General features: G+C 38.2%; 1 protein-coding gene across 3 annotated transcripts; it reads right to left on the bottom strand.

Annotated features, from left to right (window-relative positions):
• Positions 1-135: 135 nt before the first annotated feature.
• Positions 136-27,758, bottom strand: wry (delta and Notch-like EGF repeat containing weary). Of its 3 annotated transcripts, none has more exons than XM_070219683.1 (12): positions 27,650-27,758; positions 18,068-19,984; positions 13,019-13,167; positions 7,604-7,767; positions 6,643-6,915; positions 6,474-6,570; positions 5,571-5,698; positions 4,777-4,919; positions 3,803-3,925; positions 2,398-2,509; positions 2,066-2,247; positions 136-1,455 (listed from the first exon to the last, which is right to left on the bottom strand). In XM_070219683.1, exons 2-12 carry the CDS (start codon positions 19,868-19,870, stop codon positions 1,066-1,068), a joined length of 3,564 nt encoding a protein of 1,187 aa, XP_070075784.1. In that variant the 5' UTR covers positions 19,871-19,984; positions 27,650-27,758; the 3' UTR covers positions 136-1,065. The 3 variants fall into 3 exon arrangements, with proteins under 3 accessions (XP_070075784.1, XP_017009787.2, XP_070075785.1); XM_017154298.2 differs by having other exon boundaries at positions 2,398-2,500; XM_070219684.1 differs by lacking the exon at positions 3,803-3,925.

Genomic DNA, 27,758 nt, shown 5'->3' with positions numbered 1-27,758 from the left:
TTCAATTTAAATCACCCTTCCATTTGCAGAACAATCTATTGGAGAGGCAAAATTAATTAAAACTAAACTAAACAGAAATTCATGAAATTAGTTGATATAATTCCAATATTTGCGACACATTCAACACAAAATTGATTTCGCAACACACAATAGAATTCGGTTTTCGCTTTATTATTATTTAACTAATTGCAAACATTTGGAAATGAAAATGCGGTGAAAGGCGTGCTTTATTAAATGCTATCAAATTGTATTTTCTGTTGCTCATTATAATGTCATATTTTCGGACTGGCAAACATAATTTGCTGGACTCTCTTTGATGTTTTGGTTGCGAAAAGTTTTAAACTTTCAAAGGCCAACTCTAGCTAATTAAAATTACAGAGAAACCTTTTTCGCTATGGGCTGCAGGCAAATCATTTAATCTCCTTGAAATGTCCATATGCAAATGCGCACCTATAAACTTGAATTTCAGACCGGGCATTTGCATAGCAAATTCATGAAGATTTTATGGCCACAATTAGCCGAGATAGTCTGCCCTATCTGCTCCTTCAGGCCAGCCATAAAACGATTCCACATGAGAAGGCCAACATAAATTTGTGTTTCCCTCGGACAAATGTGCAATATTCATACAGTAAACTTAGGCAGTCAGAACTGAATGCTAGCATATTAAACATTTACATAATTCTAGATGATCTCCCTGCTCCACCAACATCGTATTTTATAATCAAACATTATCCTTTTTGTGTGTCAGTGTGGTCTTGGGTGTGTGCTTAGCCAAAATAAACCTTGATAAACAAGTTTGCTAAGCCTATTTATGCCAAGAGATACATGTATTAATCATACACATTTGTGTTTTGTTTGCATTAGCCCGGAATCGTAATCATAAAGTTAATTTTCACACACGTCTTTAGTTTATTATTATCGAATACTGTTCAATATTTGGAATATTCAACGAGTAGCATCAAAGATAATTACACAATCACACGAACCCAACCCAATATCCACTCACTCCTCTTTGTTTGGGGTGAATTTGACTAACCAACCGCCGCTGCCGCTGCCGTCCAAGTCTCACTGTATCAACGGCGAGTGCTGTGAGTTCTCGCTAAAGTCCACCGTGTAGTACATGTCGTTCTCGAGATTCATGGCCAGGTGCCGCTGAAAAGGTCGCTCCTGCAGCTGGCCACCCAGCGTGGTCTGCGTTTGGGGTTGTCCTGGCAAATGCCGAGTTCCCGGCTGCGCTCCGCCTCCTCCGCCGACCCTCGGTCCACCCGGGGGCGCCACATTATTGGCACTGCCGGTGGCGGTCGCGGCGGTGGCCCCTTTGCCACTCAGCCAATGTTTGTTGAGTTTGCCCTGCATTTTCGGGCGGCGACTGAAGCCCAGTATGGGTATAAACGAGGTGGAACGTGTCGAGAATTTCCGATACGTCTGATTGACCTTGCAGTGACAAATGGTGACCTGCAACGGAGAGAAATGGTCGCGAGGGGTTAGGTAAATGGTTATGGATTGGCTCGTAATGGTAATGGAAGTGGAGCCAAAAAGCTTTTGGGTTCCGGTCCAGCTAAAGATAGTTTAAAATTGAATTTCAGTAAACTTTCCCATATGATTTATTCACCAGCCATTTGAAAATCTTTATAAAAAATATAAAATAATTATACCAAAGAAATGGCCAAACTTTGTTCGCTAAATAAGCCAACTTAAACTTTCGACATCAACCTGTCCAATACAGGACTTTATAAGTTTGCATTAATTTGGCATACCGAATTGCTCTCGGCTTCCAATAAATTGGCATGGACTCGGCTCTCCACTTGAAGGAGCACACATTGTGAACGGACACCAATTGTATAAATTTGCATCTACTTTAAGCCTGGAGGTCCTGGAGATTGGGCAACTTTTGGGTTAAAGCCTCGGCTGCAGCTCGAACCATTTTGCCGACATCGAAATGAATATGCAATGGCATTTCGCGCACTTTGCATAACCGCAGAGTACAATTTCCCCCGTTCGGTCATGGGAGTAGTCAGGGACTTTCGAGGGGGATTTAAGGGGGCTTGGGGATCGGGGAACTTACCACAACGGCAACGATGAAAATGGCGGCTGCCAGGACTCCGGCCGCAAAATATGCATTATGCAATTCAATGGGACTCTTAAGCACAACCGATGAACCGAAAGTTTTGTCATTAAAATTTCTAGCGTTCGCATCGTCCACAATAAATTCGCTGGAACTAACGACCGTCTCCACCACAAACTCATCTGCGAAAAGGCCGGAAAAGAAGGAGGCAGGTATGAGGAAAAAAGTTAGATAGTCACCGAGGGAAACATATTTCCTCCTGGCCACGCTGATGGCCCTAATCAAGTTAATGACTTTTCGGGAAAGGCCCAAAACGCCGCGGGGAAACTCACCTTCGCACATGGTTCCCGTGTATCCGGGTCGACAGGCGCAGTAGAAGCTATCGCCGCTGGACCAACAAGTGCCGCCATGGGTGCAGGGATTCACGTTGCATTGCTGGAAATACTGAAAGTTATCAATGCATTGGTGCTGGATTGAGTGCCAGAGTGCATGGGGAATTCCCGAGAACACTCCGAAAAAGAATTAATTTGTAACCAAAAGAAAGCCATTATATTTGAGGAACTCTTAAATTATTTTCTAGATTAACTATTCCCATTTCTAATCTCAAAAAACATATTATTTTCATCATTTCACCACAATTAATTAATTTTTAAAAGTCACAAAAAAATTATTAATTTTATACAAACAATAACGATTTTTCTATTTTTCAATAACTATTTTCCTTTATAAACACTGAATAATACTTTATTTTATTAAAAATGTCGTTAAATAGTTTTATACGTTAAATTTAATTTCTTAAAATTGTTTTATACAACCCAAACTGTTGTTAACTCTTTCAATTGCTACCTTAATTTTTTTCTACCCCCAAAAACAACACAATATTTTCCAGCAAAACGTTTTTCTCTTATCAATTCCAAAGTATTGTTTAAGTAGCACACATTTATGATCCCCTAATGGAGAACCACAATTTTTGTATTACATCTTTGCAACTTACGGAGCCTGGAGTATCATCTAACCACACCCAACTAACAATTAGAATGGAGGGACTGCCGCTCTGCCATTCTTCCACTTTCTGTTTCTGTGTGTGCCTGGCATGTAGAATGTAATTAATTTTGCTGCCTTCCCCAACAGGAGCCACCAGCCATGAGCCACTGGCAGCCGCAATTTTCAGCCGCGGTCTGACCCGGCCACGCCCCTGTACGCCCCCCGCCCCCTATATATAATGACAGTGTTCTCCGGAATCCTTGGGTCCTTGGAGCAGTCGCGGTTAGTCAGCGTGTCCATCATTTTCACAAAGCTTTAATTATGGCGCCTTGACGCTTAATTTATGTACATTTTGTTAAGTTTTATTTTAGCACCACGAAATTATCAAGTCCATTGAGCGTTTATTAAATTCTTTTTGAGTTAGTTCCCACCCTAACGCAATTTATGAACTTGAAGTTGGCTTGAATAGAAATTGATTTGCAAGTCCAAACAAGCGGAAAACTTATACACAGAATATCAATTTCAATATGCGGAGCATAGACTATTCATTAGAGGTCGACGAGGCGAAGTCGTAAATCAGTTTAAAAATGCACAAACAATGGTGTGTATGCAATTGTGCTGGCCAACAAAAACTGGCTACAATTATGCTACTGCGAGCAATTTGTGGCTGGAATATGTTGGAGATTTTGCAGGACCTTCCCTTACCAAATAACCCAACGAAAGCAAAGCAAAACTGCATAAATCATGACTTACCGTTCGTGGCATTTGATTACAATCCGGTCCGTTGCGACCTCCTGGGCATTCGCAGCTGAAATCATTTCCATGATCAATACAGCGATGTCCTTCGGGGCAAGGCTTGTTGGCGCAGAAATCAACCTAGAAAACACACAGCAGAAAAGCGGGCACAAATCAAAGCATATTGTGGCAGCAGAGTTCGAATAGAAACAGAACGGAACAGAACCGAACGGAGTGGAGCTGAAACTTCATTACGTATTCAAAAATGTATTTGCCCAGAATTCGTATCTGAAGGATACACTGTTCTCCCACACACACATCCAATCCCATTTCCTATGCCCATGTGTGTGTGCGAAAGTCTGGGCAAATTAAATCAATATCCATTCAAGCCCCACAGACAACTGCCTGCCGAGTCCTTCCACTTTCTCATCGGGGAATTGTCGCGGGATTTGTTTTCAATACAAAATATTGATTATCCCGGGGAGCTGGAATCGACTAATGGGCACTCTTGGGGCTCCTTTTCCGCTGAGGATTTATAAGTCATGTTCTCACGCTTCTTTGGTTGTTTCTTAAACATTTTAAGTGCTTCGTTTTGAGATAACTTATAAAAAAAAAGGAATTCGAAAAATGGACTTAGATAGTTGGACTTATTCGTTTGATAAACTACCAAATGTTTTGATATTAATATCTTTATTTTATTGTAACTTTGCAATGGGGTTGGTAAAGAAATCCATAGAACTGATGATAATTTAGATTGTTTTAAAATTTGGTAAATCGATTTAAACATTAGGTTTCGATCAAAACGTTTACAAATATACCCATATTTCTCTTAGATTAACATTTATTTAATGGTGGTATATCCATATCCAAAAATTAAAATGCAAATTTAAAGCTATAGAATGGTTGCAGCCCATTATTTTACAGGGTATTTCCGACTGCGCTCTGACTCAAGTAAGACTACATTTTATATTTATTTGACATTGTTCACTCACCTTAATTTGGCAACGGTTGCCGCTGTATCCCTTCGTGCAGCGACACTCGTAGCTGCCAATGTGATCGATGCACTCGCCGCCATTCTGACACGGATTCGATTCGCATTCATTATACTCGAAGTTGCACAGCTCGCCAGCGAAACCTGCGAGACGGGAATTTGAAAAAAAGAAAAAAATTGAGAACGGGGGGGAAGGGTTCAAAAGGTTGCGGGTAATGTAAATGTGCAAAGTAAATGAAATGGAAATTTCAATTGGAAATGGGAAATGCTTTTGGCTGAGCGACAGACTGAGACGCAGACTTCCCGGAATTGCCCTCGTCTCTGTCTCAGCGATTTTATTTTTCTACATTTACTTTATTTACTTTCATTGTGATTGAGTGCGATTTATGCAAATTGTGTTTGTGCCAATGAAATAATTTATGAACTCCGATGTAGATTTTTTGATTTGCGCTGATTTCAATTCAATTGCAAAAGCAAAATTTGATTTGCTTAAAGGACGTGGATAAGGTAGGGCTCCTTACAAAAATTATTACCTCTATGGTTTCTTTAAATTTTAATTTAATAGAAGGTTTTATAGTTTGAAACCTCTATCAAACAGCTAGTTTCAAATTCTGCGGCAAAACCCAAAATCCAATATATAATAGAGCAGACAATCGTTGTGTGAAATTTGCACGATGATAACTCACAAAATATTGGTATTAAGGGAGCTATTTCGCCAGCGAATCAACAAACGAATGATGGCAATTTGCGTTTATTTGGCTGGAATTCGGTGCACTGTTGGACGCATTTACTCACCTGGCTGGCAGAAGCAGCGGAACCCGTCCTCCTGGTCGACACAAATGCCGTGAACACACGGCGAGGACTCGCACTCGTTCAGGCTGTGTTGGCACAGAGGTCCTGTGAACCCGGGCGCACAGTCGCAGCTGCAAAGGGGGCATTTAATACGGTTGGGAGTCACAAAAGGCAACAAAAACTGAATAACAAACAATACAGAAACTGGAGAGAAATGGTGAAACTGGGGAATTTTTGAAAATGCGACAAAAGTCAACATTTATGAGCAAACACAGACGGCGACGGCTAGACAGAACCGCAAAACAATGGCCGGGATAATTGAATGAAAGCTGCTGGTGCTGGTGCTCTCTGCTCCTCCAACTGGATATATGTACCCTGCACTCAGACCAAATATGATTGCTACACTTAAGAAATTCACTCTAGGAAAATAAATACAAGTTGTGCAGCGTCTAGATTTTTCTGAAATATGTTTCAGAAAGTTAAATGGCTTTTAAACCAATTAAAAGTATTTCTTAAAGTATACAGAATTCTCTAGATATTTTAAATTATTTATAAAAAGTTTTTAGAAATATATTTCGGATTAATTATATTACCTAAGTTCTCTTAAAATTTATTTATTTTTAAAAGGTGTTTAAAAGTGGGCAACAATATATTTTTATTCCAAATGTTTTTTGAATTCATACAAAAAGACGACTATCGTTTATTCACTGCATACTTTTAGGCACTCATTTTAAAAGTGATTTCAAAAACCTAGCTTTCCCCATTTATACGATTTTATGTCTATTAAATATCTTTATTTATAGGGACTATAGTAAAGCTCCTTTCAATTTTTCAGAGTGCACCTAAGCCCCTCATTTTTCAGCCATTTCTGCCCTTCTTTTCTTCTTTTGTTTGCCTTTGACTCACCGAAAGTGCGTCGAGTTGCCCACACAGCTGCCGCCGTTCATGCACTCGGCGGGATTGCAGGGATCCGACTCGTATTGACAGTTCTTGCCCGCATATCCTGCGAGGACAAAGTGGACGGGATGGATATTAATGGGATTACCACTAATGAGGCTCTAAGCTAATGACCTACCGTATGGACACAGGCACTGGTACGAGTTGCCCTCGTGACCCTGCGACAAGTCCACGCAGATGCCGTTGTTGGTGCAAGGACTCGGGTTGCAGGCATCGATCTCCTCGCAATGGGGTCCTGCGAATCCGCTGCAGCACTGGCACTCGTACTCCTCCATCCCCGAGTTCGAGTAGCACACTCCCTTGCCGGAACAATCGGCGTTCTCGCCGCAATTGTCGGTTTTGGTGGTCACCTTCAGCCGCACACACTGCGCTCCCCACAGCTCGGACACCACTGGAGGGCAGAGAAAAGGAAACCAGAAACAAAAAGGGGTTTCATATTAATTAAGGCTACACGAAGGCTACTCCAGGGAAAGGCTGGAAACAAAAAATGTATTTAATAGGCCGAACGAGAACCCCAAAACAGGGGAAAAATTTCTCCCCCAAGGCGACTTCCATTGACACGAGATGGAATTGATGCCGCCTAGATGAAAATTGGAATACCCTATAGCTAGAAAATTCAGTGTCTGATTTTTAAAATATAAAAACAAAACAATATAAAAGCTCGACAAATCTACCTTAAATACATTTCATGAAACCTACAAATATCTTTGTAAAGAAACCCTCCATTATTCTTCTAAAAACGTTTCAACAAATTAAAACAAATTTCAAAGAACCTACTTTATTTTTTGTAAATATTACTATTTAGTATTTATTTTGATTTAACTAAAACTAACATAAACTAAAAACTAAAAAAAAATATATTGGTATTCAAAAAGTATGCAACTCACATCCAAATTCTGAACTAAACGATTAAACACATTTTATTACCCACTAGCTTAAAATATATTTTCCATATAATTTAACACGAACGTCTTCATAAATGCCAAGTACAATGATCTAATTAAGACCGCTCTTCATCGAGCGAAGCTAACCGAATTTCCAGCCACCAATTTAGTACCGGGTCTACTTCGTCTACTCACCAATTAGCAGGTTAACTCCCTCGGTGAGGTCCTTATCGTACAGGGTAACCAGCTTCCTGCCGTCGACCACCAGCGGCGTGATATCCAACAGGACGCCCTCGGTAACATCGCAGTGTTCGTGGCCGGAACGAGTTACCTGATACACCTGTGTGGCATGTACCGCGCTGCTCGTTGTTCGTTGACGTTTATTGGGCCCCCGGAATCCAGCATCCAGAATCCAGGTGAGAATGAAACGGGGCAAAAATATACATAGATATGCAATGAGTGGGGGGCCAAGTTAAATGGCTCATGCTTGCTGGTTTAAGTTATAAATATGACCGACGATGTCAGTCCTTATTCCTTGTATTTTCTCCCTGTATATGTGCTTAATTAATTGAAATTTATTTATAAGCAGTTGCTCTCTCTCGGTTACCTTGCTCTAGCGGAAATTAAATAGCACAAAAACGGAAATGAAATTAGTCGAAGCAGGGCAGAGAAACCCGGGCAAAAAGGTTTATTCTGAGGATTTCTAAGGCCTGTTGCCAGGCGGTTATTGCGGTTACTTCTTGTTAGGGGTTTTAGTATACGCGTAGATATTAATGGAGTGCAAATTGGCGAGCCCGAGGTTAAAATGCAGGGTTTATTTTAAAGAAACTTTATAAACTACATAAAATCTGCATTAAATAGATTTTTAAAGTTTTTAAAACTTTATATAAAAGATAATTTTAATTTGAACAATTCTTTATTATCTTGCTAGCAATATATTTCCTATAAAAAATATCTATCTGTTTTTCCCAAATTAATGGTCCATTTAAATTGTCGACTTTATGATTGCGTTAATAACAAATACTCTGTCAAAAAGTCATTTATTTAAAACTCTTAAAGGCTCTTAAATTGTTCCACTATTTTATGTTGATTTAAAAAAAAAAAGAGGGAGACACTCTTGTTCACTAGAAGCCATCTTGTTGAACCTTGTACTCCTCATCGCAAGACTTCCCCTAGACCAGTGCTGCCATCACTCAGCTTGAAAAACAGGACAGATAAGCCAAAAAAAAACAGGGAAAAAAAGGACAAAAAATTTTAAAAAAGGACAAAAAAAGGGACAAAAGTAAATGCGCCTCCATTTTTCTGTTTTACCAATGGGTTATATAATTACTTAATTTAAATGGATTTTATATTAAATTCAATTATGTAATGACCTGCTGCGCCCGACTCACATCCTTCTTTGTTTGAACATTTTACCATGGTAAATTTTTGTGCGTATACGTAATAATCTAAAATTATTAAAATAATAAGAGCATTTCAAGTAACTATATTGGTAATACAAAAAAATGCAATATCTGCCTCAAACCCGAATAAGAGACGTTAAAATCTGAAATTTTTTTCTGACAAAAAAGCAGAGAGTAAAAGTTGAGAAATTTTTAAAGTGTTTTCCTCTTTTTTTTGCTACAGAATAAATCGTACTATAAAGAAAATCCATCGACTGCTTTACGTCTCTTTGATAATTTGTAAAAATAATTATTTTTTAAGTGCCGAACTGTAAGATTGATGGTTAAAAAGGCGTTTTAGCATATAAAAACAGGTTTACACACTTTCGACTGGCAAAAATAACACTCAAAACCTTATTTTTGAAAAAAGGACAGATTTCCGGATAGGGGATGTTTGAAATTTTTTCCGGATAAACCCGTTAAAAAAAGGACAGATCTGTCCGGAAAAAGGACAAAATGGCAGCACTGCCCTAGACGCAGAAACATAGACACAAACAGAGGGAGACACCTCATATAGTATCCAAGTTTGCAATTTTTCAACAACACGTAGTCAAGTCAGTGGGAGAAAAAAAAAGGGAAAACTTGTTAGAAAACTGCGAGCCCAGAAAGTTTTCACTACCTCCAGCTTTGCCAATCTATTTGCTACCCACTCGCAGCTCGCTTTTCCTTGGCTTCGCCTCGCCGTGGCATTATTATTTGTTGCTATTGCATTTGTTAACTTGGCTGGGACCCGCCGACTCCCACACATACACATATTAAATCGATAATAAAAACTTTTTTGACATCTCATTTTCATAGTTGGCGGGAACTTTTCTCTGCGGGCCCTGCGCTCAATTGTGCGCTATACTTCGCATCACTTTCACTCCCCCAACTAACTCGATTGTTTGCGGTCTTATTTTGCCCCCAAGGAAAGTTACGAAATCGGAACTTATGCCAGGCATTTCGAGTTGCCAGGCCCGCGGGCTGAATAAGAAAAAAAGATGTATTTATATATAGAAGGAAAAGCGGAAAATTTCCCAACGTGGTCGCGTTTGATGTCTGCCCCAAAGTTCGACAAATGAATTTTAATTTTTCTTGCGCTTCTTTTTCGGGGCGAGCAAACTTTCTGATGGGTGGCGGCGGCATCTATCAAGCGATAAGATAAGAACCAGCCACCGAGCTAAATTAAAAAGACCAAAAAATGTGTGCAGCAGCCGGGGTAAAAATGATAGCGAAAACCGAGAGAAACGTGATAATTGCCATGGCAAAAAGGGTCAGCCAGCTGTGGTGTGTGTACGTCCAACCCAATGACTAATGGTCAACATCTAGGACAACACGCAGAAAAAATTTCACAGTCAAATGGGAATTAATTTGATTTATTTTAAAACGAACAAAAAATTGTAAGGTAAAAAAAAAATTTGTTTAGATTAAAAAAACGATTTTAGCATAAATATCTATTATTTAATTTAATATATGTTAATGTTTGTTAATGTTTAAAATATAAATGTAACTAATTTTATTTCCTGTGCCTTTGAAAACTGCCTGACATCGCATATTAATGCGCAGTTTGTCGGGGATTTTTGTCCGGTATTATAAAATAAACAAAACTGAAATAAAAATTTGTGAACAGAAATAAAGGAGAGGTAAACGAGAAACGAGAGTTAGACCAACGAATGTGGAGTAAGAGAAAACAATTTAATAAACTGTAAAAAGGGCATGATAATGGCGAAACGTGTCTGGGACCAGTAACTATTCCCCCTTATCATCCCTTCCCAAGCAGACGTGCTGAAGAAAAATCAATAAAGGTCCTTAATGGACGTTATTATATAATAAGCCCCCGAACAAACACGTTTCAGTGCGCATTAAAGCGCTTAACTGAAAATAAAAATAGGAACAAGAAAAAAGGGGGAAAAAATAGCTCAACCAATGCCCGCCACCTGCCAACTAGGTGTAAAAATAAAGGAGTGATTTTATATTTTTTCCATGCTCAGTTTAGGGGATTCCCCCAGCTTTTTCTATGGAGCTCAGGTGTCTGGTGCTGGTGAAAGGGTCTCTACATGATGAGCTCAATGATGAGGCAGCAGTTGCTGCTGGAAGTGTAGGTGTTGCTGTTGCTACTGTTGATGATGTTGCTGATGGCACATAATGACAGTTTTTGCCGGGACCCCAAGTCACTGGCTTTGATCAACTACATACATCACTGCCAGCAGTCAGGTTAACTTCGTTTCGCCAGCAACGTTTTCAACAAGTAATGACGGAGAAAAAATGGGGATTATGTAATCAAATAAAAACACCTCTTAACGAGGTAAAAAACTAGTGACGACCGCACCTTCAACATACAAAAGTTCTGATATCAACATTTGTGACGAAAAATTATTACACTCGTCATTAAATAGACTTTCTAATATTTTCTCATTCGGCCCGCCCTAGCAAACTATTCCAGCATTTTTCCCTTCACAGGCATTTTCTATTGCAGCGTGCCGAATGAGAAAATATTAGAAAGTCTATTTAATGACGAGTGTAATAATTTTTCGTCACAAATGTTGATATCAGAACTTTTGTATGTTGAAGGTGCGGTCGTCACTAGTTTTTTACCTCGTTAAGAGGTGTTTTTATTTGATATCAGAAGTTTTTGTTTGTTTACATTTGCTCTCATAGGAGCTAATATATACATTTAAATTTAAATTGGTCAATCATAATTTTTAAACTATTGTATTTTAACAAATTAAGTTAAAAAGGCGTTGAAGTATTTCAAAATACCTTTTAAACGAGGTATAGCACATGTCTGTACCTTTAGTAGTGTAGAACTTACAAACTAACGAAATTTAGCTATTTTTAGCTTTTTCCCGCTAAAGTAGCGGCTTTTTCCAAAAGTCGTAGAACAAAAGATTCCTATATGGAACTCTTAAGTGCAAATTTACTGATTCCATGACCCTAAAATACAGTTCGGATACCCTCCCACAAAATTCAATACTCAGGGAGCGTTAATTGTTCGAGCTGGCAAAAGTGGCTATTTTCGTATAAAAATAACTTTTAAACGTGACTTTTTACAGTAATGTGTTATATACCAAAATTTAAGGAATCTCAAGGGCTATACAGTTTAAGGTTTTAAAGAAAATCGTTAGAGCCGTTTTTGAGAAAAATAAAAAAAAGCTAAAAAAAAAGTTTTAAAAAATTGTCTTTTGTTCATATTTTTTTAATTATTACATTTACACAAATTGCATATAGAAGGCGTTTATAGCATTTAAAAATACCTTTCAAACGAGATGCAGCACAAGTCTGTAGCTTTAGTAGTATAGAAGTTACGGCTTTCCGATTTTTAGCTATTTATAGCTGTTTTCCCGCTAAACTAGCGAGTTTTTCCAAAAGTGGTAGAACAAAAGTTTTTTATATCGATGTGATGAACGTCATATAAAATTTTCAAAACTTAAAAAACATGTTTTGGACAAACTGACAAACTGACAAACTGACAAACTGACAAACTGACAAACTGACAAACTGACAAACAGAATTAAATTTTCATTTTGGGAAGACGAAGAAAATTCTATTTTGGCTATAACTTTTGAACGGAGCGTCGGATTTTGACAAACGACCCCTCATTCGACGGGTATTTTCAAAAGGAATACAAGTAAAATATTGCGAGGAGGCAATTATCCCCACCGGCCCCAACAGCTCCAAATTTCGAAATTTTCACTTTTTCACTTTCACCGCTCTCTCTCCCAAGCCAATTGATTTTCTTAGAGTCTTGGTATGCAATCCTGTTAGTTTTTGCAATACCTTTCGATAGGTGTATCATTCATTATGATCGGACCATCGCAGTAGATTTTCATTTCTTCGTGTATATATAGTAGTCGCCTTTGCACACTCTCCTGGTGCGCTTCGTCACTACATGGACTGCCGTCCATAGTGATTGGATCCCTTATCTACCGTAAATTGATACTGTTGTAGGTTTTTGAACACCACCATATAGCATGGTTATAATATTTATGGTCTTGGAATAAAGCTAAAGGTATCAAAAGTTGATAGACAGTTAAAGAACTAAGTTCAAAGTTCAAAATTTTGTTTTACATTTCTATAGGTATTAATAAACACTAGTTTGTTATAGTTTCAATACTATAACGTGTAAACTGTCAGTTCATTTCACATACAATTGAATCGAACCAATTAAAGGCATTTTTCTGGCACTTACCTGCTCGTGTTATTCGGCTCGTGCGATGGATTCAACATGGCATCGTTGATTTCCACAATTAAAATGTCGCCGGACTGGATTTCCGCCTCGCCTCGCCATGTGAGGACATTCGGTATGCAGTTCTCATCCGGCTTACAGTGTTCCGTGGTCTGGAGGTAAACAAATTGAAGATGGAAATTGTTGTTACTCAACTCGTCGTGAGAGAGGCCTAAAAGGTTTTGTGGTTTGATGGCCGAACCGAAAAGCTCAGAACTGAATTATTTAGCAAGTTTTCTAATTTCACTTTTATAACATTGTCTAAGGGCTGGCGGATGCTGTCCCCTTTTAAGCCAGTTTAGTTTTTGCCGCAGACAACAAATTTACATAAGTAGTAGCCCGAACATAATAAACTTCCAGCCGAAAAGGTTCATTTGGGGTGGATATTAGCAAAGTTCCTAACATATGCCTAGGATCCACTTGATGTTGCCAAATTTTTATTAATTTGGGTTAAGCCACAGACATGAGCCATCGGTATACAAATAAAAAGGAAAAAATAATCCACAACCCAGACTCGAATTTGTGGTTATCCCTGCCCTTTTTTATGCGATCCGCTTCTATGTCCAACAATTTTAGCATATTTTTGCGCAATTTGAAGCGGTTTAGTTTGCCTGTCGCTTTTTTGTGCCGCTTTTGTACTGTTCGGGGGATTTGTAGGAGCTTCAAATTTATGGCATTTTAATGGCCTGTCTCTACGCACATAAAAATCCACATTGTACGTTGGTCAGCTCGCAAAAAAAGAAAAGCTGCATATTTACATCTAAAAGGGGAATGTGTTGGCCCACTGGGAAATGGCCAAGTTTTTGGGTCACATGGAAAATTTCATGCGTGTTTTGTGGTCGGCTTGCTTTTTTATGAACACCGCAATAGGTAATGGCATAAATTTCCATTTTTATTCCTTGTATATATTTAAAAGTTCCTGTTTTTGTTTGCCCGAGTTTCTTGGGAAACATACAATTTGTTGAAATTAAAACCACAAATATTAGGGAATATAAAACAGTGGGGGGTTTGATAAAATATATATGTTTACGCATGACATAATTTAAAACGCAAAATGTTTTGCCAATTGAATCTATTTCGAATATTTTATTATACGAACAAATAAACGTTTAAATCATTTTAAATAATTTAATTTGGTTTTAAAATCTGAAACTATCCACTTAAATATTTTTAATCATTTTAAGTGCCTGCAGGACATTAGGCACTGAATCATTAGCATAAGCCCGACAAAAAAACTAGAAAACTTTCATCTAGGCTTAAATAACTCAAAAAGTATCTAAATAAAAGCCAAAACAGAGAAAAAGGAGGAAAAAAAACGAAAAATTCCATCAGAACGAGTCCCAAAACAACAAACGGCAGAGTAAACAAATTCAGTTGAAAAATGTTTTCACTGACCTCCACAGAGGAAAAAAAACTGAAAAAGAAAATTAAAACACAGAACATTGAAGAAATGCTTCAACCTTTTATGCAAAACTTGCTTTCTTTAATTGTTTTCTTTTCTCCGTACCTGGTCCTTGGAAAAAAGGACCTCGAGGTGGCCCAAGGAAGTGGGCATTAATTTATGCAAGGTACACATTATGCCAATGCTTAATGTATACCTATTTTCCTTTCAGGTGGCCCAGAGTTTGCATAATGCTGCAGTGCTTCTTAATTAAATTCATGGCCGAGCTGCCATTGGCCATTTGGCATTTGCTGACCAAAAAGTAAACAGGAAATCAATTTCGTTGCCCGAATTTTTCTCACCAACAAAGGAAATGGAACCTCAGCCAAACAGCCTTCAAATGGCCATCAAATTTAATGGTATTTCGCTTGGAAACACACAGAAAGCAGTTTGAATAGACAGCCTGGCCCAATGTTAATTAAACATTCGGTCCACAGTCAGTTAGCACTAGTTTACAAAATAATATTCTTGGTGTGCTCCCCAGCAATTGATGGCAAATTCTGCTAGTGTTGGACCCCTAGATCACAAAAATAGCAATTATTTTTTTTTCGATGGCACAGTTTTTTTTTAAAGATTTTTTAAAGTTTGAAATGTTAAATTTCTGACTTTTTTCGAATTTTTTCTTATATCTCGGCAGATATCCACTTGGTTGAGCTAGTTTTAGTTTTATTTTAAAGTCAATAGATCAGAGCTTAACTTTGCCGTACAGATCAATATGATTGGATGAGTAATGGCAGCGCAGAAGCTTGACAAAGATGAAAAATGTGTTTTTTGGTCGTCTGTAAGTCGGCTGTATATATCGTAAAAACTCGAAATAAATCCGTTGAAAAATCATAATGGGTATAAACTTAAAGTGTACATCCTACCGAATAGAACAAGCTGGATATGGCCCAAATCCATGGAAAACTGGATTTATGGTGGATTTTTAAAGTTCGGATTTTTCCACTTTTTTCGGTTGACAGAGTCCAAATTTAAGATTTATCATAGGCGGCGACATGTAAACAAAAATGAGTGGTGACGGCAGCCGGGTCAAAAAATAGCTAAATTTAAAAGCTAGAAAATTATAAAATAAATTTAATTTCTGAAAATTCCTTTAAAAATATAAAATTGCTTGCGTTATGACTGTGAGTATTTTTAACTAAGTACTATCCATTTGGATAGTTCAATCTTATGAAAAAAGTAACCTTAATTAAAAAATTAAATTCACTTTAATAATTTTATAGCTTTTAAATATCTGATTTAGCTATTTAGTGACCCGGCTGCCAACACCAATTATTTTTGTTTACATGTCGCCGCCTATGATAAATCTTAAATTTGGACTCTGTCAACCGAAAAAAGTGGAAAAATCCGAACTTTAAAAATCCACCACAAATCCAGTTTTCCATGGATTTGGGCCATATCCAGCTTGTTCTATTCGGTAGGATGTACACTTTAAGTTTGTACCCATTATGATTTTTCAACGGATTTATTTCGAGTTTTTACGATATATACAGCCGACTTACAGACGACCAAAAAACACATTTTTCATCTTTGTCAAGCTTCTGCGCTGCCATTACTCATCCAATCATATTGATCTGTATGGCAAAGTTAAGCTCTGATCTATTGACTTTAAAATAAAACTAAAACTGGCTCAACCAAGTGGATATCTGCCGAGATATAAGAAGAAATTCGAAAAAAGTCAGAAATTTATCATTTCAAACTTTAAAAAATCTTTAAAAAAAAACTGTGCCATCGAAAAAAAAATTAGTGCTATTTTTGTGATCTAGGGGTCCAACACTAACAGAATTTGCCATTAATTGCTGGGGAGCATTTCGGCTGTAAACTAGTGTAGTCAAAGGTTTTTAGTTCGCCAAAAACACACAGAAAGAACCCACACATAACTCCGAGAAGCCGATGAAAAGGGTGAACATTTTCTACGAAATGAATTTAAATTTAAATATTTGCCAAAGGGGCAGCAGCTGTGATTTGGCCAGGCAAATGGCTTGATTTACGTCAATATAAACAGGACATGAAAGGGGATATGGGATGTGAAAACTGACTCCGAACTGAAACCCAGACCCAGACGGAATTCGCCAGATGAGCTCCGGTTCGAGTCCCTTGTCTAGTTTATTCGTGATTTAACAACAAATGCGATTTAATAAAGAAATGGATAACCCTTTTCTCGGCCATGCAGACAGTGCGTTTCGTAATTTAGTGAGACCCTTTAATCTTTTTAAAAAATTGTTTAAAAAATATTTTCTTTAATAAGTTATTGGAGGTCATGAATTAATTAATTACCACAAATATTAGTAAATTTATAATCGGCTTTAAGTTTTTATTATTTTAATTTTCCTACTAAACTTTTTTGTGTCAATCAACAGGCATTTTAATGACCACAAATCATTTATACATTTATTATCAGCTTGAAAACATTTTTTCATAAATTTAATTTAATAATCTTTTTTTTCCTGTAAAGCTATTTTTTGTAAGGCTTAAATTTACACCTGCCATAAGTAAAATATACACACCTGAACCGCACTGTAAGCACACCCCCAGATTTTGTCCTTTTTTGCATAAGGACTAGGGAAAACCTTCATGTTTCCGGTCAACTTGTTTAGGGTCATCTCCCCCATTTCCATCACATACACATGCTGCCAAGGAAATGGCCAAATAAAATGGCGATCAATAATTTCCCTTTGTTGGCCAACTTATCGGGGGATTAAATTTGCAGGGTTCGATTCGGAGAATCCTTTTTTGTTAGTATGCCGATGTCCTTTTCTTGTCCACTCAACTGTTCCTGTTCCATCTATGTTAACTCCAAATGTGCTTGTTATTTATTTATGTGGCTCCGGCCGCCATTGATTTCCTTCGGCTGCCGAATTGTCTCAGCTCTAAAAGGTTTTCAATTAGCCGAGCAAACAGTTTTAACAAGTTTCGGTTGTTGGAAGGGAAATTGGATATCGAATGTCGGTTGTCGTTGGCAAAGTTAAGGAATGTTTCGGGTTGCTCTGCGAATTCAATCCCTAATCAATCTTTTCGAACAACTTCAGCGGCTTCATTAGGGATTCTCGTTTCCGTTTGGCTAATCCGTAGGTTCGCAGGACCCGAAAACTAAGCTTCCTCCATACTAATTAGCCGTCAGCAGGCGTATTATGTAAATGGAGTCCGTTAGTCAGTCGCCCGCTTCTACCATCCCCCGCCTCCCCTTATTCTTCCTACCGCTTTCCCTTTTACTTTTCCCTTTCCCTTAACCACCAGCTAATTGCTTAACCCGCTTACTCGAATAACACGCATACGCCGTGTGTTCCCATTCCATTCAGCTGCTAAGCTGTCTTTTCTTTCTCTTCCTGTGTGTCCTTTTGTCTGTCTAATGATAAGAACTTAATAAGGCCTCAATTGTTTTGATAAAGCCCTAAACGCTCAACACAAAGAGAAATAGTGATGCTTATATTTCGTAAAAATAAGAAAAATTTAAAAATTAAGGCTACAAATTAAGCCTTAAACCCTAACCCTAACTTTAAGATGCGGATAAGAAAACTAGACGTAAAAATTTGTTGCGATTTTTAAAACCTATTTAGTGGACTCGGACTCACCACAATAGGAAGCAGCAGTTCGTGGGTCTCGTTGCCGCGCCACAGATGCGAATCCTGCGGCACATTGGGGATCTCGCATTCGAGCGAATTGATTTTCTCCTGCAGGCGACTCAGGATGCGCGGCCTGGCGATTGGCTTTGCGGCGGTCTTAGTGGGATTAGCTGGGCTCGAAGGACGAGTCCTGGCGGTGGCCATCAGCAGAGTGGCCATCGTTGTGGTGGTGCTGCTGCTGGCCGGTGTCCCTGTAACTGTCGATGATGGGGATTCCCCGGCAACTTCCGTCCGCTTGTCACTCGACTTTGGCGGTGTCAGGGCCTTGAGCAATAATTTGGCACGCTTAAGCTCCTTCTGATATTTTCCAGCGGTTGTTGTTGTTGTTGGGTTGTCAGTGGTTCCAGTTGTTGTTGCTGCTGATGTTTTTGTGGTTGTTGACTCAGCAGTTGTTGTGGCTCTAGCTGTTGTTGTTGTGGTGGTGGAGGCTTCAGTCGCTGTTGTTGTACTGAAAGTTTTCCCTTCTGGCGTCACGTTCAAGTTTGCTGTGGCCCGAGTTGTGTCCTCCGCTGACTTTATCGGACTGCCTTCAGCTTTGGTTGCCTTCATTAACTTGCGCTTATTGTGCAGCAGCATTTCGTTGTACAGCTCCTTGCTGTTGTAGAACTTTGTGGTGGAGAATTCGGGATGTGAGGCTGGTGGGTGGGACTGGGGGGCATCGGCATCCGTCTGGAACTTGGTGTTGGCAAAGTCAATGTGCGGCATGGCCATCACATCGCTGGCCCGATGTTGCATGGGAAACTCGAAGCTCTTTTTGACCCGCCGATCGATGAAAGTGTTGCCAGGATGTTGGATGGTAGTAGTCCTAGGCTTCACTGTAGTGGTCTCATGCAGCTGAAATTTGCTCTCTATCTCCGTGATGAGATCATCTTGATCGGCCAGCAGTTTGCCCGTATAATCAGCTGTGGTTATCTGATTCGGTTTGCTAGTTGTTGTGGAGAAGCTTCCCAATTTTTCCTGATTTATCTTAACCTTTTCCTTTGCCTCCTGCCTCTCGACCATCATTTCCACTTCGTTGGGCATCAGATTCTGCTTGTATTCCTCGGCATTTTCGGGCTGTGTAAAAACTGTCCTTTGCTTAATCAGCTCATCGTTGTCGTTCTGGATGATGGGCTGTAAATCCTCGATTTTCAATGGATAAAGATCCACTATGTTCAGTTTGCTGGCCGTGGGCTGTTGGGCCAACATGGCATCGTATCTGGCGCGCTCCTCCTCATTCAAGTCGGCCAACGTTTCGGCTACTTGATATGAGGCAGCAGCCTGCATTTGAATTTGCAGCGGCGAAATTGTGGGCGTTACATCCTCTGAATCCTCCTGCTCATCCTCCTGCTGGTCATCCTGATCCACGGCTTCTGGTTGTTCAGTGGTGGTTGTCCGTTCCTCGTCCACTGGCTTTTCGCTCAGTTTAATGCGATGCAGTGCATCCTTGATTCGGCTGCCTATTTCAACCAAATCGGTTTCGGCCATCTTTTGGGTGGTTGTCATTAGCCTGACTGTTGTTGTTGTTTCCACATTTTCCTCGGAAACTGTTGTTGCCCGCGTTGTTGTTGTGCTGGTTGTGGCCGTCGTGGTGGGCGTGGCCGTTGAGGTTGACCCGCCCACAGCGGAAATTTCCCTCGACTCATCGTCGGTGGAAATTTTCAACTGCGTTCGGTTGCTTTTGGCCGTCAAGTCATTTGTTATGGTTTCACTAGTTGTTGTTGTTGCTGCCACCACCGCAATTACCAATGTAAAAATGCAGATTTTCCACATTTTTCTGGCTTTGAATTTCCCTCTGGGAATTTTTCGTTCGTTTCGTAAATTTTTATTTTGATTCTAACTGGCTGTTCCTATTTTTATAAATATCCGCTCATAGCGACTGCAAATCTGTAAATAGAAAAATACATTTTATTAGTACAACGTATTTTTGGTTTTTTTTTTGCGGCCACAACCATCAATTTGCAAAAAAAAGGGTTATATTTTATTTATAAATCCACAGTCCACTGACTTTCCGTTGTTTGGCTTTTCTGGCATACATATATATTTGCATTTAATCGTATTTATTTTACCAGCGGGTTTCGCTTTACAACATTTGTTTGCTTATTTCGAAAATCCGACGGCACAAATAGAATTTATAATGGCCGGCAACATATTAATTAAAAATCCATACACCCTTACACACGCTATTTACACAAATTCCGCACACATATTCCGAATTTGCCAACAATAAACTGGCAAATACACTTGTTCAGCGAATTTCTGGTCCTCGAAAAGGACTTCTCGCCCTATGAAAGTATGCAACCAATTTGTGCACTCAACACTTTGGAAATATTTGCTAAATGCAGAAGGACGAATGTTTTTGTCAGCCCTTCGAATGACTTCCATTATACGGGTGGGCACATTCATAATTCATTGGGCAAATTGAATAAGCGACAAAGTAAAATAACTAATACATGCAAATGAATTTGATGGCCCCGATAAAAGGAAGATTGGAATTATATAATTGACAAAGCATTTCAAGGGGCACTGAAGCCCGAAGTCAGTTGGGAATTTAAAGGGAGGGAGCTCGATTGATTTGCGGCTCGCCGCGCTTAACCCACTGTTGCCCGTCTCTGGCAGCTGACAACTCACAGTTGATTGCGCCCAGTGGACTGGACGAGACACCCCTTGAGCCAAGTTGAGTGGAACTCGAGCTGGACATACATTCATGACTGGCTCTGTACTTGGTCTTGGTCCTCCTCTTCGCACGCTTATCTCTGCAGTTTGTCAACGCAACTGAAGACGCAGAGTCGCCCCATGAATTACTCGAGTGCACTGCGAGAAAAAATTTTGGCTAAAGGGTAGCAAAGAAGCACTTCAAATATTTTAGATGCTATAAGGAAAAATATATTATATATTAAAATAAAATTTTTAAAATATATTCGATATTATGTTGAAAGAACTACAATTTTTTTTAAATATCTATACCAAAATTATAAAATTTTCGGAAAAATACGAAATTAGTTTATGATTTGTACTTTAATTATAAATATTTTAAGATATATATTTTTATTAGTTATATTTTTGTTCGCATTTTTTCTCCCTCTGCAGCCTCATGTGTGGATGGGCATGAATGTTGAATCTAGTTCAACAGTCGTTCGTTGTGGTACTTTATGTGCGACAGATTTATCAGGAAAAGCCATAATCCTGAAGAAGGATGCGAGATGCGGGAGGAGGTTTCTTGAGCTATTTATAGGCACATTTTGCCAGATTAAACCGGTTTGTGCTCGCTCTGCGAAATGGTCTCATATGACCAGTCCAAACGAGATGAGCCATCTTAGATATTCCGTTTGAATGTGGCTTTGGCCGTAAGGCAACTGAAGTCTAACTGCTGCTTAAACTAAATTGGCCCGGGCAAATGCTGATTGGTTGGCTCAGTTGAGTGGCGAAAATCCATTTAATTTGGATAAATTGAAAGCAATTTTGCATTGATTTAAATCTTTGGAAAAAGGACGGTAAAAGTATTTATCTAAAGTATTTCTCAGGGAACGTAACTGTTATAAGTTTTATTTTAAAAATCACACTTTAACAGTTATTTTCTGATTTGTAAAGTAAAACTCAAAGAATAACTGTTATTTTTTGAGTTTTATAATAAAAGTTGACAAATAACAGTTATTCGTCGTGATCAAAATAAAACTCAAACTTGATTTATGGCGATTTTGTGGGTAAACAAAATTTTAAAAAAATATAGGTATAAAATATGCGCGGTTGCCTTTTTTAACAAATTTTTAGTAAGTTATAAAAAGCACGGGTATTATGTTTTTTTTTAATTATTTCATTTTTTCAAAAATGTCAAGGGAATAACTGTTATTCATAAAAATCAAAAAATAACAGTTATTTTTTGAGTTTTATTATAAAAATCAAAAAATAAAAATCATTACGGATTTGTAAACTACAATGGCTAATAAAAATTGTGGTGTATTTAAAAAATTTTTAGGACCCTTCTAAGTGCGTGATTTTTTTGTATGAAAAATTTATAATAACAGTTATTTTCGTTCCCTGGTATTTCTAAACGCTTTAAATGGCTTTAAATTTAAAAAAATTTAGAAACAGTACAATACATGGAATGTAAATTTATTAATTATTATTAGAATTTAAAATAGAAGAAATATAAGTGATAGAACAAAAGATAATATTGCATTTTAAAATGCAATCTGCAATAATATTTGACCAGCTTTATTATTTTATTTTGAAATAGTATGAGGAAATATTGTTGAATTTTTCCGACAAATAAATCCGAATTAATACTCCACAAAAGAAAAAGCAATTCATATTTAAATAAAAAATTGTTCGAAAAGCATTGTCAATATAAAGAAAAATATCATATATGCTGGATGCCATGAAAAATCATTAGTTTGCTGCACTCCCAAGGACTGAATTTAATTCCGTTCCCCGGTTCGGTTTTGCTTATTTACGAGCGCCGATGGCTGGCAATAAATCAAACCTAGTCGCACACAGTGCCGTCGAAAAGTTGCCTCCTGCGGTGCATGTGTAATGCCGACTAAGTAGCTGTAAAATATATTGCAATTTGTTGCAGCTGCGCGCATCCTGCTCCCGCATTTCGGGATGTCCTTGAGCGCCTCCCAGCAGGCATTCAATTAATTATTGTAATGACGAAATTAATTAAAACTCATCCAATTTGATGCTGCGGCTGGGGCCATATTGAAAAGTATATTTATGTTCTGCGGTCGACTGTCAGGTGGGTCAAACTTATATACCGAACTCAAATGGATGTTAATTCTGTGTTTAAGAGGGCAAACATTTTGTGTGTGGTTGGGGGGAAAAGTTAAGAGCATCAGGGACTTTTCCGGCACAAACAACTTAAGCACATTTCTTTGTTTGGCTGCAAGCGGCGAGCAAAAACAAATCAAAATCCGCTTAGTTCCGGTTCCCCTCGCATCCTTTAAAGTCCCCTTAAAGTCAACTCTGTGGCAAGGCCCGATAACTGAGCCCAACTTTTCGCATCTCCAGCCTCCGCATTGCCAGATTTTTCATCACTTTTTTGCGGTTGAGCTCAACACACACTCATTCACAAAAAGGCTGGAGAAGAAAAAGTCGTAAGAAGGGAAAACTGCGGGAATTTTCATATTTCCTTTGAGAAATGAATTTATGCTCCGCAATTGCCCCCTTTTTTGTGCTGACCAGTCTGCACTTTTTATTCAACTGTGCTTCCCCGAGGGCGAATGCTTCAATTTTAAGAGGAGCTTAGCCTTTCGTTTCATTTAATTAAGTTGCTTTAAGATCAAAATATTTAAAATATATTTTGTCAAAGCTAATCTGAGTAATATGAGCCTATTTTGTCTTTTAAAGGGTAAACACTCTCTGTGTTAATACCCAATTAGCCCAGCTTATGGTAAGCTTTTGAAAAATTTTCCCACACAAATTCGTGTGATTAAACAACTAAGTAATTTCCATATAAATATGTATTTTACTTTCGGTTAACAGCTAACGGATTTACTAATATTTAAATTCCCACGTTTTGCATAAATATTGAGAGAATAATTAAGCGATTAAATTTAAGGCCTGGCAGTTTTGACAAAAAAGTGAATAATAAAATTGAAAATTCTTTTTGACAAAGCTTTTTCAAATCCCCGGCATTCCGCTCTGCGAAAATTGTATATTCAAATAGAAAAAACTCATTTCTGTAATCCGGAATGAGATCAACGCTCAAGCTCCCCCAAACGTTTCCTGTCATAAATCATGCTCACAAAGCTAATTCCCAGAATGAAACAAATCTTATGCCGGCTTACGGAAAAAGTAAAAATAAAAACACTTAAAAAATTTCCCAATTTACTGAAGCTTACAATAAGAGGCAAACAAAAATGGCAAATAAACGGCGAAGAGCAGCAAGGAAATAAATGCGAAAATGGAGTGAAGTAAGCCTGTAAAAGAGCAAAGTAGCAAAAAACGTAGGGCGCAACACACATAAATAAACACGTTCAATGGCAAATAAAAAATAAATCAAACATTTCACTTGGCGCAGCCCAAAAATAAATAAGAACAACAACAACAACAGCGGGGCATCAACAAAAATATTGTAGAAATGCTGGAATAATAAAAGTGAAAATGAAAAACAAATAAAAAATGCGGGTGGGGGCATGGCCTTCTATGTCTGGAAAAACTTTTCCGCTGCTGTTGCTGCTTCTTCTTTGGCAAACAGTTGCAGCAGCCGAAGAAGAGGAGCAAAAAATAAAAAGCGATGTGAAAGAGCAAAATGTAAATAGAAATAAAAATGAAGCTTAATTTAAAATGCGACCAAGCGTGGCACAAACACACACGAAAAAAAATCTTTAGATTGCCACGAACTTTTTATACCCGTAGGTTGAATACAAAAATGTAGCATACTTTTTTGGGTAAAGTAAATAAAATGTAAAAATTCGATTCAAATGCAATAAACATTGAATTAATAATTAAAAATCTCTATAAACAAAAAATACTTATAGGCAATCTTTCTTCTTACTTATAATTTTTTTATACCCTCTCTATCCCGAACCCCCCAAGTACTGGGTATAAAAATACATATACACTGGGACCATAAACAAGCGCTAATATCAACAGAGCGGGGAAAAGACGATGTGGAGATGGGCCGCTGCAGATAAACATAGCGAAAAACATTTTTCGCTCTATGCAAAGCAACTTTCCTCCTTCATTTTCTCGCCCCCCTGTATATTTAGAAATGTGTGTGCTTTTTTTGTAGCCTTCCTTTGGTCGCATTTTTGGGGTAACACACACACATATACACAGCCCCGAGAAAAAGGCTAAAAGAAGAAGAAATCTAAAACTCGCAACCGCAAAAACCACTCCACTCCCCTGTTCTCCTAGACCAACTCCATCCACACGTTTTTGGCCTGCCGGTGACGCTTTTTTGATAGCAACCACAGAGAGCAACCCAAAAAAGCCTCCCCTTATCACCTCCCCCCGAAAACCAGGACCTTAAAACAAGGTGTGTCCTTGCACAGTGGTGGCCAGGATGATGGAAAACCAGATTGCCTAATTGAAGTGCTGCCTCATTTGCCGACGATTTAAGTGGAAGTTGTTGAGCCGCTTTTGAAAGACAACATTTAGGAACGAAAATGTGTGGAAAAAGTTTTAAATTTTTATTTTATGTACGCATTTGTCGGGTTTAATGAATGCTATAAATATTATTTATGAGAAAAGTAAAGAGCTATCAATATTGATTTGAAAAATATCTTTGCGGATTTTATAAATTTTAAATTATATTTTGACTACTTTTAAGGAGCTTTGAAAATTAATTCAGAGTGTTTAATACTTTTATTCAAAAATTAAATTTTTGTAAAGTTTTGTTGTCCATAAAATAATATAAAACTGTTTAACAGAACCTAATTTTTCCACATCTTCACCAAAGCTTTTATTTCCCCACAAAAACTTAGCATTTAAAATGAACTTATTTTCCAGTTTTCCAAACTTAAGATAACTTTTCCACGCACTGGCCACAGTGCTTTGTTTCAGGATGTATGAAGGGGCGCAGCCAGACGGGGATTTCGGGGGTTTCGTGGCGCCCAACTCAAAGTGTTCGGCACTGCGTTGTAAAGAACTCGCATTTATCTTTATTTTTATGCCACAAACACGGCGTCTTGCTCAAAGCGAAGGAGAGGGCGACATGGCGAGGTTTTTAGTGCGAGGCGGATGGGGGTTATGGCGGAGTTAACTTTCGCACCCGTAGCCTTCTGCCACCCACTCCACCCAACGCACCCCCTTTCCTCGAGGGCAAAGCTAAAGCCAACATTAGCTGGGGCCACGTTGAAGGCGGCGAACGCATACAAATCACAGAGAAAAGAAGGTGCGAGTGCGAAAAGGACACTGAAAAAATTATATTCTGTTTGTATTTAAAATAAAAATTTAATATTTTTTAAATACTGGTAATTTACCGAACAAGTTTTCTTAAATTCTACTTGTTCTTCAAATAATAAAAGGGATCCACCTAAAAAAAAATATTTTTAGGCAGGAATATTTTCAGTTGAAAAAGACATTTTTAAATTTTTTTAAACATAGCTAATCAAAATAAAAAATTCCTCATATGTAAAATAATTATATAGTACCTTTTGCATATTTAAAAAAAATTCTTTTAGCTTACAAATTCTAAATGAATTCCAGCTCTTAGATTTTTTATTATTTTCCTGTGTAAGGAAAGAGGCTGGCCAGAAGGCTTTTGGGTCGTTGGGGGTGTGTGGGCCTAATCTCTTCAATCTTCTAGTTTTTGCTATGTAAAGTGAAGCGCTTAAGGCCTCTCCTCGTGGGTGACAACATCAGCCAACCGCACACACGCATACCACTCCATAGCACACCATCCAGTGCCATACCTTCAGTTGGAAAATCGAAGCTCTTGTGCGCCACTTGAAGCGCTAAGCTAAGCTGGAAAAAAGAGGACTAGAAAAAGCCGGGAAAACCGAACGAGAAGGGGGAGCCACAAGAAGCTAAGTAAAGTTCAAGTGCTGAAAGCCAGAAAGAAGGGGGAGAAATTCCTGGGATACCAAGCGCATGAGGCGAGGACCTTGCACATCTGCCGGTAAATATTATTCAATGTAGTTCCTGAAAGCAAAATCACGTACTAACTCCGCCCGAAACTCCCTTGTCCGCCGATTCGATACGATCCGTTGGCTCTGCTTTTCGTGTTAGTTTTAATTTCAAATTATTTGTTTGGGTTTACCGTTTTTACTTCGGCCTTGGCTCGCGTGGCCCTCTGTTTGCACTTTTTCCGTTTTTGTGTTTATTTTTTTTGTTAATTTCACTTTGTCGCTTTGTGTTTGTTTTTCATGAATTTTACTCTGTTTGTACTGTAAAGGATTTTGTGGGTGACTTCTATGGAATGTTATCTTTGGGGGGATAACTGCCCAAGCTTTGGTTATTTTTGTGTGCCTGCTTGTGCATTTAGTTGATAATTCCCCAAAGGTTTTCTAAGCCAGAAGAAAGGTTTTCACTGAAAGAATTATTATGAACTCTGTGTTTTTTGTCTATCTCTTGGGTCTTTTTGTTTTTATTAAATTTGAGAATATTTTAAATGCATTTTTAAATGAAACCTTTTGTAGAATTTTATAAAACAACCAACTGTACTCTTTTATCTGACTTTAAAAGAACATTTAAAAGTTCCATACATATTTATAAATTAATAACAATAAACGCTTTCATTCGCATATATTATTCGAGTTTTCAAAGCCTTTCAACTGATTGGGAAAACATTTTGACATTTAAATGGAATAACTAATGAACTGAAAAGGCTCTTAAACTTTTCAGCAATTGAGATTGTGTTTTCCATAAATATTTTATACTCTATCGAAGATTATAAATACCCAATGGCAGTTTGTTTTTATTATGGAGAAAAACCCAACTCAGAAATGTGTAAACTTCGTGTAGTCAAGATTATATTTAAGCACTGTGGTTGCCAAGTTATTTTCCAAATTTTGCTAGCACTCGGCCAATTAAATTTGAGACCGAAAAACGATTTGGGCACTTCAGCAGAATCATGATGATTGGGTAGGTCGGCTGTGAACTCACTTTAGTTTGCAAACAATGTAAACACACTTCGACCGGGGAAACTTTCTGGGGTCCTGTATGCCGATATTCCGATTCCAAATCGCGACCAACCGTAACGCGTCAAAGTTAC

This window comes from Drosophila takahashii, chromosome 2L (assembly GCF_030179915.1).
Source record: "Drosophila takahashii strain IR98-3 E-12201 chromosome 2L, DtakHiC1v2, whole genome shotgun sequence".
NCBI lineage: Eukaryota > Metazoa > Arthropoda > Insecta > Diptera > Drosophilidae > Drosophila > Drosophila takahashii.
The sequence above is the reverse complement of the archived record's forward strand: the minus strand, read 5'-3'. Positions and strand labels throughout refer to the sequence as shown.

What these genes read in the sequence shown, in the direction of transcription:
- wry (XM_070219683.1), bottom strand. Translation starts at nt 19,870, where the DNA reads ATGTGGAAAATCTGCATTTTTACATTGGTAATTGCGGTGGTGGCAGCA. An exon ending in AACTGCTGCTTCCTATTGTG is followed by an intron (nt 13,168 to 18,067) that starts GTGAGTCCGAGT and finishes GTTTACCTCCAG; the next exon opens with ACCACGGAACACTGTAAGCC. An exon ending in CACGGGAACCATGTGCGAAG is followed by an intron (nt 2,248 to 2,397) that starts GTGAGTTTCCCC and finishes GCCTTTTCGCAG; the next exon opens with ATGAGTTTGTGGTGGAGACG.